Here is a 20,763-nt window from a genome sequence, read left to right on the forward strand (position 1 = left end):
GTAGTACATGTAATACAGGATAAGGTTCTGAGAGTCCATGCTGTCTTTACTGCCACTAAAATAGTGCTATTACATAGTGTTTTTCTTAATTTTGGGAATCACAGAATAAGAAACAATTCTTTATGTAAAAATGTATGCATATATGTGCATATTAATGTATACATATATTTCTGATCACCATTTAACTGCACAGGCTAAACAATTTCAGGAAACACAGGCAAGGTATTAACTGATATTTACTTGATTTGGGGTCACAAATATTTTGGAACTTTTTGCTTTCTTTATCCACTAATGAACACTTCAATTTCTTGGACTGAAAGTGTGGTTTCAGGGTACCTGTTCCGAGAAACATGACATCATACTGTCCGTCTTCAGCGACCACGTGATCCACCGCTATCTGTGTCAGTCTGTAGTCCACATTGATTCTCTTGAAGGTTGGTGCTCCTGCCACTGGGTACACCGACTTATACATCACCGGATGCCGCCGAATGAAACTGATGACATCATCAGGAAAGTCTCGGGTGGATTTAATCATCGGATCATAGGTTCTGCTTGGACACTGAAAAGAAATGTGTACAGGAATAAACGTACTGCATACACACCTGAGAGGTGCATGCCATGGTGATCACACCACTGTGCAATAAATGCAGACTACCTCCAGTAGAGTGAAATCTGGGTTTCTTAGTATAAACATTCAAAATTATCTGACATTATCTGAGTTTGCTAGTGTTTCCCCAGTGTAATCTTACATTCTTAAAAAAAGATTATTGTTTTGAATAAAAATTAACATTTTTAATTTTTATTAAAATTAAATAATTTTAATAAAGGCATGGTGGTACATTTCTGTAATTCCAGAACAGGGTCAGGGCAGGAGCATCCAGACTCAGGGGCAGTCAAGACTAAAACAGAGTTCAAGGCCGACCTATGTTACAGAAAGAAACCAAATCTCATTACCCCACTAAAACTTTCTAATGATGTTACTAGAAACTTATATTGAAGAAACTGCTGTAAAACCAATCTATAAACACAAGAATGTATGGAAAAACTTTATTTTTAATTTTAAATAAATTTAGGATTCCCTTCCAATTTAGCTACATTCATTAAAGATTAGAAGGAACAAATCAACAAGTCACACAATTAGCTACAGCTGCTGAGAAAATTAGATTTTGTCCTGCCCTGAACACTCTTCCACTAAGCCTGGGCTCTGTGAATACATTCAGGCCACTTTCCACCTCTGCCTAAAACAGCTTCCTGAGAGCACATATTAAAGAAAGAGTTAGCATCAACTGCCCTCTGGTGGTCACACTTAATTTACTCCAAGCACAACTTGATATAAATTCTCTGAATTTGATGTGCAGTTATCCAAAGAAAAGAAGGAATGACATTACCATTTGAATATCTTACAAGGTATATACTCTTTCATGTCATAAATTTAATTGTTGTTTCAACAACTGCATCCTAGCCTTTAGTAGAAGGATAACATCATCACATTTCAAATCTTAATGGAGAAATACTGTTTTTAGAATAAAAACTATTTAATCAATAGAAGTGTATAGAGGAAAGTGAATGACATCAGAGAAAGCCTCTATTAAAAGGATGTTGACATTATCAAAATAAAATAAAAACTAAACAAAAATCTTAATTTTTTTCTGAAAAAGATGATGCAGAATAAAGTTCCCACTGGTGAAAGTCATTTATATCAGGCACTAATTAGATTCATACCAGTACTTCAAAGTCTCCTTCTCAGAGGTCAAGAGAGGTCAAGATCCTGGAGGAACTGATAACTCTAAATTTCATACCAATAAATCGCAATGACCCATTATGAAGCAGTGTCTATTAAAGAAGTTGTATTCAATTTTTTAAAGACCCATTAGTGATTTTCTAACTAATTGAAGAGTATCTTTTACAAAAGTCTTTCATGTCTTCCATTAAGAAACAGATCCTTTCCTGGTGTCTAGTTATTTGTCCCAGGTCTTTCTGACAGAGAAATGCCCTGCACTGTTAGCCATTTGCTTGCCTGCCACTGGAAGTTGGTCTGCAGATCGAAGTCTCTGTGTCCCCTCACTGCTTTCTGCATTTCCCCTTTATCAAAGGAGAATCTGTCAACTTGACAGTGGAAGGAACCCTACATGGAATAGATTGAGTCAAACTTGAAATGAATATAGACATAGATAATATTGAGCTCTTTGCCAATTATAGATATACATTTGAGTCTTACTCAGTAGCCATTTCCGAAGGGGATCATGTCTCAAATTGAACCTCCAGTTCAATTTGAATATTTGTAAATAAAAGTAAGATTTTACCTACATCACAAGTTCGAAAGAGCCCTTCAACTTAAGTGGAAAATATCTGCTTAGACTTTATATATCCGTAGTTTCACACTTGCCAGAATTTCGAAGGACATAATTCATGATATTCAAGTCACAAGTTTTGGTATCCAAATTGAAAATAATTACACTCTTCTCTCTAAGACACTTCAACTTAATGAAGATCTCATCATTTAGCAAATATGTAGCCGGCAGTGTTCCTTCCAACTTGCCTCTAATAGGTTCTGAAAGATTCACATGTAATAAAATCTAAGGGATAAAAAGAGAAGAGAAGGGGAAACCTGGTTTCTATCGACAGCTACAGAAAGATTTTGGAAATACATTTTCTTCTTAGGGCAGCTTCCCCCGTGGCATGTTGGCAGTGTTCGGCTGAGACCCTTGGCCCTGCGCAGCTAGTTGTGAACTCAGGTCCTCAGCTCTTTGCTGGCAAAGCGAAAGCGGTTTCAGAGTGTAATGACTCTGAGGGTTAAGGCAGGACAGGATGAACCTAATAGTGTTGTTTTAGGACATTCAATCCAGGGACATTCACTTTAGTAACACACAGCTGAAGATGCCCAGCAGCTATGTTGGTAAAGCAGGAAAGAAAATCCTATAAAGGGCAAACAAACCAACAAAATGTAAAGAAATACGACATTTAAGGAAAGCCATATTTGGTTATTAATTTTCTTTCAATGATCCCCACTGAATCTGTATATCCTAGGTGTTACTGTGAGGTAGGCGTGCATTCTTTTAAATTTGTAACTATTGTCACAATTCATCTAACTAGCCCACCCCATGTAGCATTTCTTTCTTCCTGCGTATTCATAGCATTTTTTGCCACCTATGAAAAGCAGGAATCCTAGTTGGTTAACTGTGTTCCACTTGCTCTTCACAAAAATTCTTCTGACAGTTTAAGCTTTGAGAGAAGAAAAAGATAGGCCAGAAAGCTTTTAGTCAGACTTCACATTGTTGTGGCAAGACACCAGAGAGCAGTGAAAAGTTTCTCTGCTCAATGCTGCTGGCTACTTTCTGCTTTGTCCAGATCCCTGCTTTCTGCTTTGTCTAGGTCCCGTCTAACAAATCAGCACAATGGCTAATGTCACAGAAGTCATGGCACAAGGAAAGACCAAACTGGGCTTCCTACTTCTGAAACTGAGGAAACAAGCACAATGTTTTATGTGTGATAGGTGAAAAAGAAGTATTATCATTTGAAAATGTGAATTTTGTAAGTGGAATTTTATTCCCTTTGTTATTCCTCTAAGTATCTAGTACAGGAAGAGCCTGCACTAGAGAGTTAGGAAGATTTGCCTAAATATAAAGCCATTACAACACAATAAACCATACAAAAAATAATCCAAGGAACTTGAACTTTTTGAGCTCCGCTCCTCTGTCTTCAGATTCCCTTTCCCTTACAGACATTCCCATAACCAAAAACAAAAATGAAACAAAAAATCAAGATATTATTATTGAACACAATGGGTAGTTTAGAAGCCAAGGTTGTGACTTTTAAACAGCTGAAAAACAGTGAGAGATGTGAATGTATATTTAAAATAAGTTGCCTTTCACTGATTTTGGAGAAGCAGCTAGATCAACTTAGTCCTGGAGTGGTCATGATGTCTGTTCTGATGTCTGTTCTTCCTTTAGGCTAAGGAAGTTGTGTTTCCTGAGATACAGCTCTGCTGCAAACTTTCAAACTAAGAAATTCACAGAATTCTCACAGTATGTGGACCAGCTAGCCTTCTGGAAGACTAAAGTTACAAAAATCAATAATACTAGCTATGACTCCATTTAGTCTCTATCAATAAGGTAGAGAATTAGAATAAATATTTGTTTTGATGATTAAAATGAAGCAGAACATTTTGACAGTAAACACAGTCAAATGAATTAAAATGAATTAAAAGTAAATTACTATTTTTACATAATTTGAAAACTGGGGCAAAATAGTTCAAGGGTAGTGGACCATATCTACATTGTAAAAGCAAATTCTCTTTTTAGCAATGGGCAGAAGAATGGTTTAAAACTGAAGCCTACTTCTGAGTAAACACTGGGGAGCATTTGACATTAATGTGCACATTATGAAAATGCCTTATCAGGACTGGAGAATAGCTCAGTCAATAACATGCTAGCCAGACAAGCATGGGGGCTGACATCCACTTGTGAGTAGCCACATGAAAAACCAAGTTTTTTTTTTTTTTTTTTTTTTTTTTTTTTTTTTTTACACAGCAGTAACCCCAGGATTAGAGACACAGAGATGGAGGGATGCCTGGGGCTGGCAGGCAAGATGCAGATGGTCTTGCCAAATTGGTAAACTCAAGATTCACCAAGAAACTCTGTCTCCAACATAATAATATACAAAGAATGATAGAGAAGGACACCCAACATCAATTTCAAGCTTCCAGATTCATATGCACCCATGTGCACACACAACATATACAAAAATAAAACAGAACACACACACACACACACTCAATTCTTTCTCAATACAGAATTAAACTATAAAATAAACTTCTTTATTTGCTAAAACTGTACTAAATTATTTCTAATAAATCAAATCATAAAATTGAAACCGCCCTTTACAAATCTCCCTGATACTGAAGTATTTTTCAGACTATTATTTTTATCCAGTTTGGTTTCCATGTCTGCTTTTTATCATTTGTTTTTTGTTTTGTTTTGTTTGGATATTTTATCTCAGTCAGAACCTCACAGAACCAAACCAAACAGGAAATTAAAGATTCTACAATTTCATCCCAACAAAACCTGGTTTGTTCAGAAGCTGCTCTCTTCAGACACCAGAGGGCAGAAGAATCACTGAGGTAAATTCTTTGCAAGTGTGCAGGTTTATTAACTTAGAGCATCATGGACTAGGAATTGAGATTTGGCATTGGTCCACAGTGGGACAACATTCTATCAAAAGCAAGAAAATTAAAGAAGATTGGAATGACCCCATGCCTGTAAGCATTTAACTGAGGTTGCTACTGGGATATCAACTCAGTGTTCAATCATAAAAGTAATATGGAGACAGAAAATACAAAAGCAAAGACCCGAGTCAATGTATATGAAACAAATTGTATATTTAGCAAGTCTTTCACTGAAGTTAAAACCATTTCCCTGGATTCAAATAAATAATTCAAGTATCACACTGCTACAGACCTTCATAATACTTGTATAGAAGACAAATCAGAGCAAGGAGAAACAAACCAGGATTCCAGTTGTTTTGTTATCACTCAAAAGGCATCAATATATATGCAGCTCTTCATATAGCTTAAGGTAAGCCTATCACTTTAGAAGTTATGAGACCGTGAACATGCATGAATGGTGGTTGATATTCCTCATTTATACAACTGTGCTAATGGATCAATACTATGATTATGTTATAAATATGTATGAATCATTTTGGGTATATTAGCATAAATCTGTCATCCTAGTACTTGATAGGAAGGGTCAGGAATTCAAGGCCATCTTTGGCTACATAACAAGTTTGAGGCTTCTCTGGGATACATTAAGATCTGTCTCAAAACAACAAAAATAATGTAGTGAAACACCATGTAAGTATATATCAAACTTTCCAAGTCATAAGGAATATTTAGTCATAATTTTATATAAAATTTCTGAATTGGAGGAAGAATATAGCTCTATAGTTTTGTATTTTTAATAAGTACTGACAGGAGACTGTGGTGGAAGATGATATAAAATAAAATTAACTAATTTCAGATAGGTAGGAAGGCATATATTTATATGGGGAATGTTAAGAGAGAGGTAAATATTGTATCAAAGAACAAAGGAATGACTGACCATAAAACTCTACCAAGCAACCCCCTTCATTTTGCTGGTTGGGTAATATGAGATTGGGTATGTTATTTAATTATTTTGGACACTGGTTTCCCCCAGTGTAATATGAGGGTGAGTTATGATGTCTCTATCACTCATTCTAACTCTTACATTCTCAAATTTTACAAGGTCAGTCACTTGATAGTCTGTGAAACTTAATTTCGCTGATTTTGTAAATGTGGTTACTTAAAGTGGTAAAGTTCATTTGGTAAAAGCACTTGGGTAATAGATTTTCACATCAGATACTTGGTATTTCTAACTCAATGTCAGCATTACAATTAAAATTAATTATTTTTAAATAAATTACAAATACTTGCAATGTAGAAACAGGATGATCATTACAAGCAAATAAAATAATGATTGAAAAATAACTGAATAAGTAAAGAAACAAAGAAGTTAAAAACCTATGCTTTATTTTAGCCATTTCAAAATTTGATTATAGCAATTTTCAGTGTATAACAGTAGAGACCAGCATATGTGACATATTTTGTTTCTTTTTCTTTTGTCACTGATGAAAAACACTAACATAAGCATTTTCTGATTTTGTGAGAGATACCAATTGCTATTTCTGAGAATGAGCTTAGACATGTGATGTATAATAAGTATTCTGTAAGCCTTCTATAATATTTACAGCTTTTTCAGGCATTAGCTGAGAAAATGGTGACAGTAAACTTGACTGCAGTTTCTTTCACTTATAACTACAAAGTAATGTTGGTATGGAGTTATGTTGATAATTGTTTTCTATTAACGAGTATGATAAGATTCAGTGGTTATATCTGTGCATGAAAATTATTTATTGTAATTAATGTAGATTGTTCCTGTTCCAAATCCTTCCACTTATAATACCCAGATAATTGGAAGCAGGGGTATTGTGATGTCTTGAATTCAAATCAGTACCAAAAAAGTATGATCATTCCTAGATTCATAGCAATCATATTCCATGTAGTAAAGTTGTGGAACAACTCAATGTAGCTTGACAGAAGTACGCGCAGTGAGTTTTCAAACACACACACACACACACACACACACACACACACACACACACACACACACACGTATGCACACACCCCACTGGAATACAATTAGCCATAAAAAGGAAAGAAATTTTACCATATATAAGATGAAAAAGCTTTTAGGATGATGTTGAGTTAACCAATCCACCCACAGAAGTTTATGAATTGCTTATACAAAGTGTTGATGTGGTTAAATTCATAGAACCAAAGGAAAATAAGGTGGCTATCAAGGCATAGGGAGAATAGAAAAGAGAAAGGAGAGCACTGAAAACAATGGACACGTCGTCTCACTCAAGATTTATCATCTCGACACACCTGTTATACAACCTTTAGCTCTATGCTGCATGGTGGTATATTGCAAACTTAAAAATGTAAGAGGTTATATCATAGGTGAGGTGGGGTTTCTCAATAATGTTGCTGCCTGAGGTCACTCAGGCTCCTGAAATAAATCCTTCACCCCTGTAAGTTACACCAGGAAACTCACTGGTTCTCCAATCTAGATGCAGATGTAATCATTTCTTTGATCTCTCAAGGAGCTCTCTCTGGTGTTTTTACATTTACCCAGGAAAAGTCACCCTCTTTCCAAATAAGTAAACAAATAGCAACATAATATAAATATAAAAATTTGACAAAAATAACATACCTCCCAAATAAATAAATAAATAAATAAATAGGATATTAAATACCCAATAATCAAAGCAGAACATCATGGAAACAAATTTATACTGAGGAATAATTACAAGAAAATACAAACAGTTGCATGATAATACATACAAGTTTAGTTACATTTTGTAACAGGAAGATAATTAAGAAAGTCCAACTACCAGTCATTGCCTCTTAAGAATAAGCACAAAAAGGAAATACTAAGTAGAATTTGAAGGCTTAAATCAATTTCTTTTGATGATTATTTTAGATATCTTTGTGGAAATTTTTAGAATCCTTAAAAAGATATGTAGGACATGAACTTTCTTGACACTAAGTTTCTAAGAGTTTGTGCACTTGGGTTTTTGTTTGTATACATGTGTTCATGTCTATGCTTACATGTATATCTGTGTACCTGCATATGAAGCCTGGGGTCAGTATAGGTGTCTTCCATGGCTTTATGCCTTATTATTTTTAAGACAGTGTCTCTCATTGATCATAAAGCTCAAGGCATTTGGCTAGAATGGCTAACCAGAAAGCCCAAGGCATCTTTCTATCTCTGCCTCTCAGCGGTTACAGGCATGTACTGAAGCAGCATCCAGATTTTCTTCCCTGAGACAGAGTGTCTCTATGTAGCCCTGGCTGTCCTGAAACTCACTCTGTAGATCAGACTGGCCTTGCTTGAACTCAAGAGATCATCCTGGTTCTGCCTGCCTGGTGCTGGGATTAAAGACATGTGCCGTCACTGCTAATCACATCCAGCTTTTTGTCTGGTTTCCCGGGATCTAAACAATATCGCTAATGCTTTCACAGTTAAGGGAACCATCGTCCAAGCCCATTTTTCTTTTTAAGCAAATGCATAAATTGTAAAATACATTTTATTTTTTGTTGTCCAGCTTTAAATATGGTTTACACCATTTGAAATCAATGTGGACTAAGAAGAACCTTCTCCTCCCCTCCACTTCCTCCTTGTGCCAGTAGCTTCCCTTTCTAGCCTGCTTAGGGGATGGCCTCAAATTCAAATCTTACTACATCTTTCAGGCTGCTGTGATTACAATATATTCCATCAAATTGCCTTGTACCCTGGGTTATTGAGAATTTCTTCCACTCTAAGAATCATATATTATTTCAAAAGCCCAGCATAATAAAGAAGAGACAGACAGATATCCAGTAGGAGATGATTTAAATGAATCTCTTTAAACAACAGAGCCTTTAAAAGAAACAGACACTAAGAAATTCTAGAGATGTATACAAGATATATGCAGAGATATAGAACAAAACAATTTCTCAGTTGGCATTTTCATCTAATTTACAAAATTTGCATTTGGAATAACTAAATTGACATATCTGAGCTAAATTTTGTAATGCCATAACAATGCATCCATCACAATACAGGCCAGTGTGTTCCTTAGTACTTAAAATTATCATTCAAAAAATTTTAATTTAATTCATTTGAATATTGGAAATACTAGTATATTGCTATACAAAAATAACAGTAATTTCAAAATTGACAGCACATGTAGCTTTAAGAAATGGCATAGCTGGTAATAATAGAATAAGGAATTGAATATGGATTTAAGAAAATAATTCAGTTATTTAGTTGGGTACATACCGTCCCGGGTCGGGGATAAGGTATCCTTCCATCATACTGGACCCAACGATGGTCTGCACTTTCCTTGTGAGCATATGGGCCATTAAAAACTGCTCTGATGTCAGCCATGCTGTACACACAGACAGCGGAGCCTTTGAAGATGGAGCTGAAAGAAAGGAACATGGTCCAATCATTCACCCAGTGAGCACATATCTGCACCCAAGAGCTGTGTGGAATATCTATGACACATTCCAGTAGATAGGCAGTGCCAAAATATTTGCCTATGTCTCGAAGGAGTTTTTTTTTTTTTGTAAGTAATTCTGACTAACAAATGATGATGATGGTGATGATGATGATGATGATGACGACATCTGCCTTACAGCCTTACGGGTAGGTAATGGAAGAATGCAGCAAGAAGGGAATGAGAGGGTTGCCAAGTGGATCATCGGGAACCCTCAGGGAACAGGTGAGCTCTACACTGACACCTAATTGTTAATAAGAATCATTTAAAGTGTAGTTCTCAACTTTCCTAATGCTGGACACTTGAATACAATTCCTCATGTTGTGGTGACCCCCAACCATAAATTATTTTCATTTCTACTTCATAACTGTAATTTTGCTACTGCTATGAATCATAATGTAAATATCTGAATGTGGGATATCTTATTTGCAACCTCAAAGGACCCACAATGTACAGGTTCAGAGACACCGATTCATAAAAAAAAAAAAAAAATGTAGGATAGAAACGGTTAAGTAAAAAAAAAAAAAAAAGAAATGATTAAGTATAATGCTTACTCTCATATTGCTTAGTTTTTTAAATCACTATAATACTTACAAAGAGCTTAACATATGAAGCTGTATTATCTATGTTTAAAATAGTAATCATACCAGTTATCTGTCTTTTTGAAACTTCTTTTTTTGTTCTTTTTTTGTTATTATTGCATTTGTATATGATCCGTAATTCTGAAGGAGGGATAATCTCAATTCTCTTTTTCAACCATTGTTGGGATAGAACTACGGTTGTCATGCCTGTATGCTGACTGAGTGTTTGCTGACTGAGCCAATTTCCTGTCCTTTATCAGTCTACTAAAACTGCACATTCTGAGTTTATGTACTGAATGTGTTGTTCACATGATTTTTTTAAAACAAATTTAAAGTCAGAAATAAACTTTCATTTCTTAAAGTGAGCTTATGAATTATAGTCATCTACTTAATACTTAATGTGGTCATAATCATGTGGTTTTAGTAGAAATGATAAGCAGACAAATTTTTCACAGGAATTTTAAAATTCACAAGACCAAGATGACAGTTGTTAGCACCCTGCAGGTATTTCTTTTTTGCTTTATTTTGGGAATGTAAATTGCACTTTCTTGGAAGCCTGTTCTTAAAATTAAGATGAACCTTTCTGACCAAATGATGTCATCCTGGCTTTACGCAAACTAATGTTTCTTTAACATGAAAAGGTCGATAATGAATATTCTTAGAATGGTGTCATTGGGAACCATCAGAAGGTAATGGTACACAGGCAGATAGGAGGAAAGTGATAGTGTGATAATAATCACGTATCTGCAGATTATATTTTAAAGAAACAATGCACCATTATGAAAAGCTAATTACGTCTTTTCTCTAGACAAAGTATATGACATACATTCCAAAATTACCTCAGTCTTCAGGTCAACATTAAAAATAAAACAACAAAGAACACCAGGAACAAAGAGCTGATTTGTAACTTCACACTCTGGGTGGGCAGAAACTTGATAGGGGAAGAAAAAAAATGAAAGAAATGTCTTAGGGCTCTGTGTCCCTGGCACATATCTACCTCTGTGTGTGGAACACACATCTACTTCAAAGAAAGATTTTGCATGGAAAGGGGCCAAGAAAACGAGAGCTGAGATACATGAGCCGTTGCAGGCACTGCTCCTCATCTTGCATTTGTATATACTCATTGCACATTAATAGGAAAATAGATTCCCAGACAACAGTTCTTAAGGTATCTTCCTGATGTTCCTGTTAAAATATTTCCACCTTAAGTCTCACAACTAATCAAACACTCTGATGTATTCTGAATCCATAGGAAGTTCCAGCTTATTAGGGTGTTGCTATGGAAAGAAACAAATTGTAAATTGTAGGAATTTATTCAAAGGGAGGTAGCAGAGTCATTTCTTTCACTATGGATAACAATATATCCAAGTCCTCAAATATTAATATCAAAGCACATTAGTAAAGAGTTAAGGGAAGATATATGCAAAACTGAGAAGTATTCTAGGCAAGCAATGGAAGTATCTTTGTACTTAAACAGTCAAAATAAGTAATTGAATGAAATAGGATGAAGACATTTATAAAATGTTTGTAGATGCTGCCACAAACTTTTGGAAGTCACAGAATCTCAGTGATAATACAAGGCAGCACTATGCATTAACCAGGCAAGAATATAGGCATAAAAATGATGACAGTCTGGTCTTATTGATAAGAATGGGCCACTAATTTTAGAGAACACTGTAGTGGACTGGTCAGAGCAGCCACATCTACCTGTGCGGTTGTGATTTGATAGGTTGAGGCAGCAAAGCTCCATCCTATGATGGATTACATCTTCATCAATGAACTTAGTCCTTCTAGGGTCACACATCTGGAAAGCACTAATTATGAACATTATATGTATATTTTTATACCTAACAACTCTATGCCATGACTTCATTTTAGAGATATGCTTGTTCATGTGTGCTGTGGCATGAGCTCAGGTGAGTCATTGATGTTTCATGTGTAGCAGAAAAAGACCGAAAATAACAGGAATGGACTGGGGATTGGGTGCAAGTTATCTGTGGTAATTAGCATAGTGGCTACCAAACTGGTATAAAAAGAATGAAGTGAATTTCTAAGAAACACAAAAACCAGTTCAAAACATATATGTACTATGGAACTGTGAAGGAAAATTAAAAAGATCATCTAGCATAAGGTACCCCTAACAGACTCGTGTTTTTTAGCAACTGTTCCCAAGTTGGTAGTGCTATTTTGGAAGGTTGTAGATCCTTTGGGAAGTGGGACCTCAATGAGAAAGTGGGCCTCTGGGGAGTAGGCCTTGATGATTACAGCCCAACTTGGATTCTGGCCCTGGTCTTGCTTTGTTTCATAATTCTCTCAAGTGTGAGCAAGCTCCTGGAGCATACCATGATGGATTACATCGTTGCTCTTAAAAGTTGCTTCTTTTGGATATTTGATTACAGTGATAACAAGTAACTGCTATACCTATGCTCCTGCGGGGCTGGAGATGAATCTCAGTAGAGAGTATTAGCATGTAAATGTCGGTGAAACAAACAAGCCAACAACTATTTGGCTCATATACATGAAAATTTTCAAGGACTAAAAGCGTTCTTTTTGGGGCAGGAGAGATGGCTGAGGAGATAAGACTGCATGCTGTTCTTGCAGAGAACCAGAGTTTAGTTTCCAGCCCTCACTGCAGGCAGTTCATATCTGCCTCTAAATCCCAATCCAAAATAGTAGATGTCCTATTCTGGCCTCTATAGGCATACACCTACATATATGTACACACAGACACAAACAAATAAATATATATAACAAAACAAAGCAAAAGTCTTTTTAAAGCTTAAATTAAGAAAGTACAGAATGGACTCTCATCGGACTGGCAAGATATGAGTTTGACTGGGAGCAAAGAACCTCATTATCCACCACAGGCAAACCACTTACACTGCGGTGGCCTTTCTATTGTGTCAGCTTCACCAGACTAACATCTCCAATTATGCAAACACAAAGCTAGTGACTCAGATGAAGGTATTTAATAGATATGATCAAAAGACATGATCACATGATTTTAAGGAGATTATCCTTGATGATCTGGGTGAACTTGATTCAATAAATTCACAGATCTTTTAAAACCCAGCTGGGATATACTCAGATTCTGCCACTGAAGTAATTTGGGCCATGTTGAGAATTCAGCTTCCCTGCCTTTTCCCAGCAGCCTGCCTTTTGGATTTTGGAACTGCCTAGCAAAGCCCCATGTTCTTGTAACCTATTTCCTTACAATAATTCTCTTCATAGGTTAAAAAAAAATTAACAAAAGGATTGCGTTCAACCTACCTGGTTGTGGTAAAGACTCCATATACTACGGGATTTCTTTCATCTCTCGTAGGGAGTAAATAAATGTCTTCTGTTAATGGAAAAATAATTATGTAGCATATTTTTTCAGTATTGCATCTGATTTTAATAATATATAATACTTCAAGAACTATAAGCAGCATACAAAATAAAGATGAATCACTACAATATTAAGTGCTTAAGGGTAAAAGCTTTCTCAGTTATTTGACTTTACCTCTTAGTGGTATGCGTTAACCAAGTGTAAATGAGATGAATTAGTTAGCAGTTTCCATGACACTTTTCAATTAAGAATATGTGAATTCGTATAAAATGGAAACAGTTTTAATAAATGTTGTGCTGTAATGGCTTCAGCCTAGTGTTTCAATAAGAAAATAACTGCATGTTCAGTGCATACACCACTGATAGTAAAATAGTACTAGAATGTGCTACAGGATCATTCAAGATGTGGTGTGTTTATTTTCAATATGACTGAAGCATAAAATACTGATGAAGTAATTGGAGGACTCCATCATTTTCACGATTTCAAATAAAGTTAGAGGATAAAAACTAATGCTGTTGACTTGATAGGCAAGTAAATCTTTCCAGAACTAGAATTGAGAGGAATACAAAAGAAGAAATAAAGAAATCTGTCTGCAGCTTCTCTGAATATGTTTTGAGTAGATGACCATGGTTAACAAATCTTCCACACTCCCCAGCAGAGGGCATCCTAGGAACAAGGAATCCCGGTTCTTCTACCTGTAGAAGATTGCTCCTACCAAGAAAAAGGGAAGAAGGGCATCGCATGGATAGACTTTCTAGTCATATGGTTCACACCTTCCAATTACTGCAATTCTGTTTTCTTTATTAAATTTAAGGATCTCTCAAATACAGGAATACTTCATTATATTGTGTATCCAGACTGAGAGCAAAACATAGGCTTTGTGTGTTCTAATATCTACTTAGTAAAAATAACTGTAGGCTGAGCTTATTTGTGAATGTATGTATCTGCGCATATGATGCTAAAATAAGTAAATGCTGAATTGCTTCATTAGGCAGTAAGACTCTCCTAAGAACAAGGGATATGTGACTTACGGAGTTCATCAAAATGAGTATCTGCTCCATCGCTTCCAGGAATTGAGCAAATCAGTCTGGCTTTAAGAAAAGTGGTCCATTTGTTTATCAGACTTCGTTGCCCACCCACATCATTCTAGAAGAATGGGAAACAAAAAGGTTAAAAAGTTACCAATAGGAATCTACAACTAACTAAACTGAGTAGGAATTACAGGTAGTGCCTTATAAATACTACCTTTTAGAGGGCACACAACCTGCATATTTACTTCAACTACTCAAAAATGGAAGAGTTAGTTTGTCACTCAACCAAAAAATGTTTTCTTATGGCTAAATGAATGCAATGCAAGCAATTTAACTCTCGTGAGTGAGTAGATGCATGCAAGACTGCAGTAATTAAAGCAGGCTGGAATCAAATTCTGTCTGCCAAGTTTTTGTTCCATGACCTATAAAATGCTAATACATCTCTATTTTGTCATTGATAAAATATGATTAATGTCTTGAAATCCAGTTATTTTGATGATCAAATGGAAAGTTTTGTATAATGCATTTAGTATAGTGCCAGGCAACAGAGTTCAATAGCTGTTAGAATGACTTATGTATCATTTATGTATTTAAGAACAAAATTTGCATGTTTTAGAAATAGGCTTCATTATAGAGTTAAAAATGGTCTTCCTCAAACTAATGCAGTACTAATTAAACATCAAGGAATCATAAGTATACACATGCATACATATGAAAATAATTTTCAATATTAACCTACATTTCCATACATTACTTCTTCTCAGAAGTTTTTTATTTAAAATGATTTTGAACATTGAGCCAAACATAAACATCCATATCAAATAAACAGAATAAACAGAATTATGTCCCATTATACACTACATTTATAAGATTTTAAAAAATGTATTTGTAGCTAGTTTTTTTTCCTGTGCTTATAATAAATAAAATGCAAATGATTCATGGAATGCATATACTAGGCATTCTTTTCTTCAATAAAAAGTATTCTTAGATTCATTTTCCATCAATCTACTTACATTTAAATATGTTACCTAAATCTTTTGTCTTTCCTCATCTCAAATTCTAGAAAGTTAATGAAAATTTAATTGAAAAGTTGGGCATTTGAAAATCTAGTACCTACCTTCTCTGCCTAATATCTATAGTCTAGACTAAATTGTAGGAGAATGTCTGAATGACAACTCTAAGCAAGAAAATTGAATACATTGTATATATAAGCATATACACATACATACATATATTCTTCAAAAAACGAATGAGACACTGAAGGAAGACCAGCTAGCCTCCTATCTTCAGGAAACTTAAGACCAAGCACAGAGTGATACTATATGCAACACTCATTGTGACTCATCTTTTACATTCCTTTTTGTTGAACAGGGATAGCTCTTGATCAGCAAAGTGTAGTAATAATTATTCTTTTCTTGATTAAATTTAGATTTCTAAGAAACAACAATATAAGCCGAAGGACAATTTTAAACATTAGAGGCATCTATCTTGAATAAAATATACTTCCTGTACTTAATAAATCGCAACAATTCTCAGATTTTTGTCATGCTTGTTTTCTTTTTAAAAAATTGACACAGGGTCCCATTTTGTGCCCGTGGCTGTCCCGAAACTCACTATGTAGACCGTGTTGGCTTGAGCTAGCCAAAATCCACCTTCTTGTATCTTCTGAGTGCTGGGATTAAATGTGTGTATCATTGCCCATCAACTATTTCCTTTACAGCTTAAATGATTCCAAGGTGTTATGAACAATAGAATAGATCCATAAGTTACATATATAACTATATATTCATATGTTTATGTTCATACACAATAAAAATCAATGGAAGACACAGAAAGTTCTTAAAATTGGGAGAAACAGAAGAGGAGGATTTGGGTGAATTTTGTTTTGTTTTGTTTTGTTTGTCATGTATACAGTTTAGAATTTCTGCCTTTTGATGATAATAAAATCTACAACAGCATTTGGTTTTTAGATGTTTTAAGTTAGCACCATAAAATCAACTTCTTAGTGCTTTTACTAATCAGAATATTCTTTACAGCTCCGCCAATATGGTGCTTAATAAACATACATTCAATCATTAAGAAAATAACTAATGTTACAAATGAAATTGGCAAATTGTTTGGAAAGGTTTAGAGGGCCAAGGAAATAGAGCCTCTGCTGGAGGTTGTGAACACTGAAAAAACCAAAAGACATGTTTAGGAAGAGGCAGATTCGATACTAGTTCTTTTCACTGGTGAGAAGTGTTAGGGTACATGTAAAGATGAGTTGCAGAAATGCCCCAGGGGCTGGAAATTAGGGGAAGTACAAGGGATAGAGCAATCCAAAACACACCGAGAGAACCAAGACAGAACTTGTTTCTATGAAAACTGGGATCAATTAAACTAGTGAAGGAAAATGTTAGAAAAGTAAATTAGGGATAGACCAAGGGAGGCTTTCATACAAGGCCAAGGTGCCTGTGTGTTATTAAGTACAAAATGAAGAAGTGCTCAAGTAATGTAATTAGAAAAGAAATGAAATAATTATATTTGTCTTTAAGAAAACCACATAGCATAATAATGCCACTCAAGTAACAGTCATGTCTATAACTGTTCTCTCTCTCTCTCTCTCTCTCTCTCTCTCTCTCTCTCTCTCTCTTGGTGTTTCAAGACAGGGTTTCTCTGTGTAGCTTTGGAGCCTATCCTGGCACTTGCTGTGTAGTGGCTTCAAGCTCAGAGATCCTCCTGCCTCTACCACCCAAGTGCTGAGATTAAAGGTGTGTGCCACCAACACCGAGCAAAGTAGCACTTATACCAGGAGTGGGGTTTGAATGCACACAGATAATATGCCCACAGGATCTTGAGTTCAAATGTAACTACTCTTAAATATCTATTGTGTATATTTATTTTTTGAGTATCATTGCTTAAACAGTACTATTTTTGATGATTCTGATGTCTATGAAGATGTAAAGTCGGACTTAACTAAATATGCATTTTTAAATGCTCATGTTTCAGAAAGTTTCACTCTTTTCTAAATATCTGGTATACAAATGTCAGCAAGTGTCCACATTGTAATATTGTCCCTATTCCATTTTCAGTGTTTATCTATGGCAAACATAAAAAGATTCCGAACTACTAGCTCCAAATTTATTCTTTCAAAAAGGAATATTTATTTTTTAATTGGCTAAATAAAAATTGCAATCTTTTAAAAGGAATCATCTCTGACTGCTCTTGCCTTGTCCAGTTCCTTAGGGAGCTCAAAATATAAACAAACAATCAAGCAGAACAAATCAGGTCAACACCACCTGTTATCATCAGAGCAGCAAGCACAACTTTGGCACAGTGCTCTCAGGAAGCACTGGTTACTGCACAGTAACTGTCCGAGAACCCTGGATCACCGGGAGGGAAGTTCAGTACACGAGACTTTGTGTTTCTTCGGCAAGGAAGTATCAGTCTGACTTTGTTGTCCAGCTGTCAACCCACGTGTTTGTTTGCAAATCCACAGAATCCCCTCTGAGAGCTTTGAGCCCAGAAGAGGGCTGAAAGGAGGTAATCAGTCTTGTACTAAATTGTCACGTCTTAGCTTATTTTTGTGAAGCTCTCCAGAAGCCAGCAGTATCACTGACACAAAAGATTTATTATTGAGATGTCAGAATCAGCAGCTCATGGTCACCAGTCACTTGTGTGTGCTTCCACTCTATTTATCATGGCTCCTTTGTTGTTAGGTCCTCTACACAAAGATGCACATGAAAGTAACAAAGAGATGAAGGTAAACAAGGCTGAACTCTCTGCCCCTCCTGGGTGGTGAATAAGAGAGTGCTTGGGTTTTTACAACAGATTATGAATTGCTTTCATCTAGTAATAAGTGGATCAGTCATGATACAGCCTAATGGATAGAACATCTTCCTTCTGGCAAGCAAATTTAGGTTTATATACATATTAAACTGACATGCAAACTAGCTCTAGGGGGAAAAAAAGATCTAGGGAAATATATTCATTAACTTTAAATTGTATTGCTAAATCCTGAAAGTCAATGAAGTTGCCAAGGCAATTGAGAATATATTGAAACTGTATGTTCAAGAGATAGAACATATCAAGAGATATGTTCAATGAGCTGAGATAGTAGAATGTTTGCATGCATATATGAAGACTGTGTAGTCTTAAAAATAACTGAGTTCAACAAGCCACACATGTGTTATACAGGGAAGTGGCTAGTTTTCCTCTCTGCCCTTTTCTTTAGTGATTTGTTTAGGTATGTTTTTGATTTTCCTTCTAAGTTATCTCAACTGTCAGATGTGGGGATCAGGATTCTTGGTTCAAGCTCTCTGGAACTTACATGAGATCATAAGCATCAGAAAAGCCACTGGTGTCCTTTAAAGCAGTGGAGAGTGGGTCCCAATAGATCCAGTGTTGGTAAACGGAAGGGGAGTTGCTCTGACTGGCTCTTTTTCTAAACATATGTGTCTCTTTAATACCAGTCTCTCAGGAAAATAAATAATTCTTTTTTTGTGGCACTTAACCCATTCTATGTGAGTCACTAAGGCTTCAATATTTGTTTCTCCGACTCACCTGAGAGGATTGTCAAGTATGATATCCTGTGAAGACTGAGGTTATTCTTAATTAAAATTTTTATTACACCTGGCATTTCCTTTCTCTTATTGGGAATAGTTTTGATGTTCTTCCCATGAACCAGCCACAAGAAACTACAGTTACAACCTATGGAAGACTTAGAGTCGAACGTAGGAAGAACAACACTGTTTTCTCAGTTGTTTGTGGGGCAGAGCTTCCCTATCATAATTAGTTCCTTCAAAGTAAGGAAATATCCTCATTAAAGCTCTTCTTTGAAGTGCATTGATATTGTTTTTAATATTTACTTTTCTTTTTCTCAGGGGGAGAGGTGTCATTGGAGACACAAAACACATGTGAAGGTCAAAGGACAACTTGAAGAAATCAGGTCTCCCCTTCGACCATTGGATTCTCATGCTTGAAGGCAAGTGGCTTTATCTGCTGGGCCATCTCACCCACCCTAAAATAGTAATATATTTTAATGTACATGGTATATGTCAAATGAGGCTTTTAAGACCTTATTCTAGGTTTTACTTTATTTCTCTAATGTTGCAATTGCAGTTTTAAGCTTTTATGTCTGCCATCTTGAGATGGGATTGTCCTTTCTATTTCTATTCACTTACATAGAAACTTATAGGCCACATTTTTTAAGTTTTCAAAACCTAAAGTCTGTCCCGAAATAACTAAGTGAAGCAAGAGAAGACACACAAAGGAGTCAATTGGGCAGTTGCTATGCTGCACCCATCATTTCCTTGAACAGTGACATTCTTTAGAATATTTGATAACATATTTCAGCACAGGAGTATTTAAAGTTTGCTAGATGCAGCTTTTTATGACCAATGACAAATCAAATAAAGAATATGACACATTGAAATACAACATCCATTAAGTCAAAATCACAATGTTACTCTTTTCCTAGTGCTATTTTCTGAATTTTAATAATGGTCTATAGATGACCTACGTATTTACCTCCAAGAGACATCAGTGGTAGAATAATATTTTCATTTATTGAAAACTAATATAATTTTTATATCATACTTCAAATCAAGACCAGTTTTGTTAATCCCAAGTGTAATACAAGAATAAATGCTCTTGATGGAAGCAACTGGAGAGGACAGCACAGAGATGTTTGTTTTTAAATGCTTTGGAACCCCCCCCCACTTTGAACAATAATAGAGATGAACAACATTGGGCATATACTAAAATTTTTCAAAGGTGAGTCTATAATTCTAACTCTTATTGTCTTAATTTCTTTAAGTGTATTATTCTCTGGAGACTATGGATTTGAAAAATGTGCATTCCCATGAAGTAACACCATTAATACTGAATATGGTTTTGTTGTTGCTGTTGTTTTTACTTGTTTGTTTGCTTGTTTTTTTGAGAAATAATCTCATGAAGCACAGACTGGCCTAGAACTTACTGTGCAGCAGAGGATGACTTTGAACTTCTGATCCTCCTGCCTCTATTTCCCAAGTACTGGGGTTACAAATATGCACCACCATGCCTAGTTTTATACCATGTTAGGTATAAAATGTCTACAGAGATTTTCAAGGAAAAGTTTTCTTTCTGCTTTAGTTTAATTCTTTCTGAAATAATATTCACAGGCAACTGCTTGTGATTTGGCATAGGAGAGCATCAATGCAAAAAGGAGAAACTGTTTCTC

The 20,763-nt window shown here is 35.5% G+C and overlaps 1 protein-coding gene across 1 annotated transcript in view; it reads right to left on the reverse strand.

Moving 5' to 3' along the window:
* Positions 1–20,763, reverse strand: part of Sema3d (semaphorin 3D) — a 111,695-nt gene that overhangs the window by 19,908 nt on the left and 71,024 nt on the right. The window contains exons 8-11 of the mRNA XM_035451650.1: positions 14,562–14,676; positions 13,473–13,542; positions 9,402–9,546; positions 337–559 (exon numbers count right to left, since the gene is read on the reverse strand). Coding sequence (XP_035307541.1) covers positions 337–559; positions 9,402–9,546; positions 13,473–13,542; positions 14,562–14,676 — 553 coding nt within the window. The remainder of the gene's footprint in view (positions 1–336; positions 560–9,401; positions 9,547–13,472; positions 13,543–14,561; positions 14,677–20,763) is intronic.

Source organism: Cricetulus griseus (assembly GCF_003668045.3).
Source record: "Cricetulus griseus strain 17A/GY chromosome 1 unlocalized genomic scaffold, alternate assembly CriGri-PICRH-1.0 chr1_0, whole genome shotgun sequence".
NCBI lineage: Eukaryota > Metazoa > Chordata > Mammalia > Rodentia > Cricetidae > Cricetulus > Cricetulus griseus.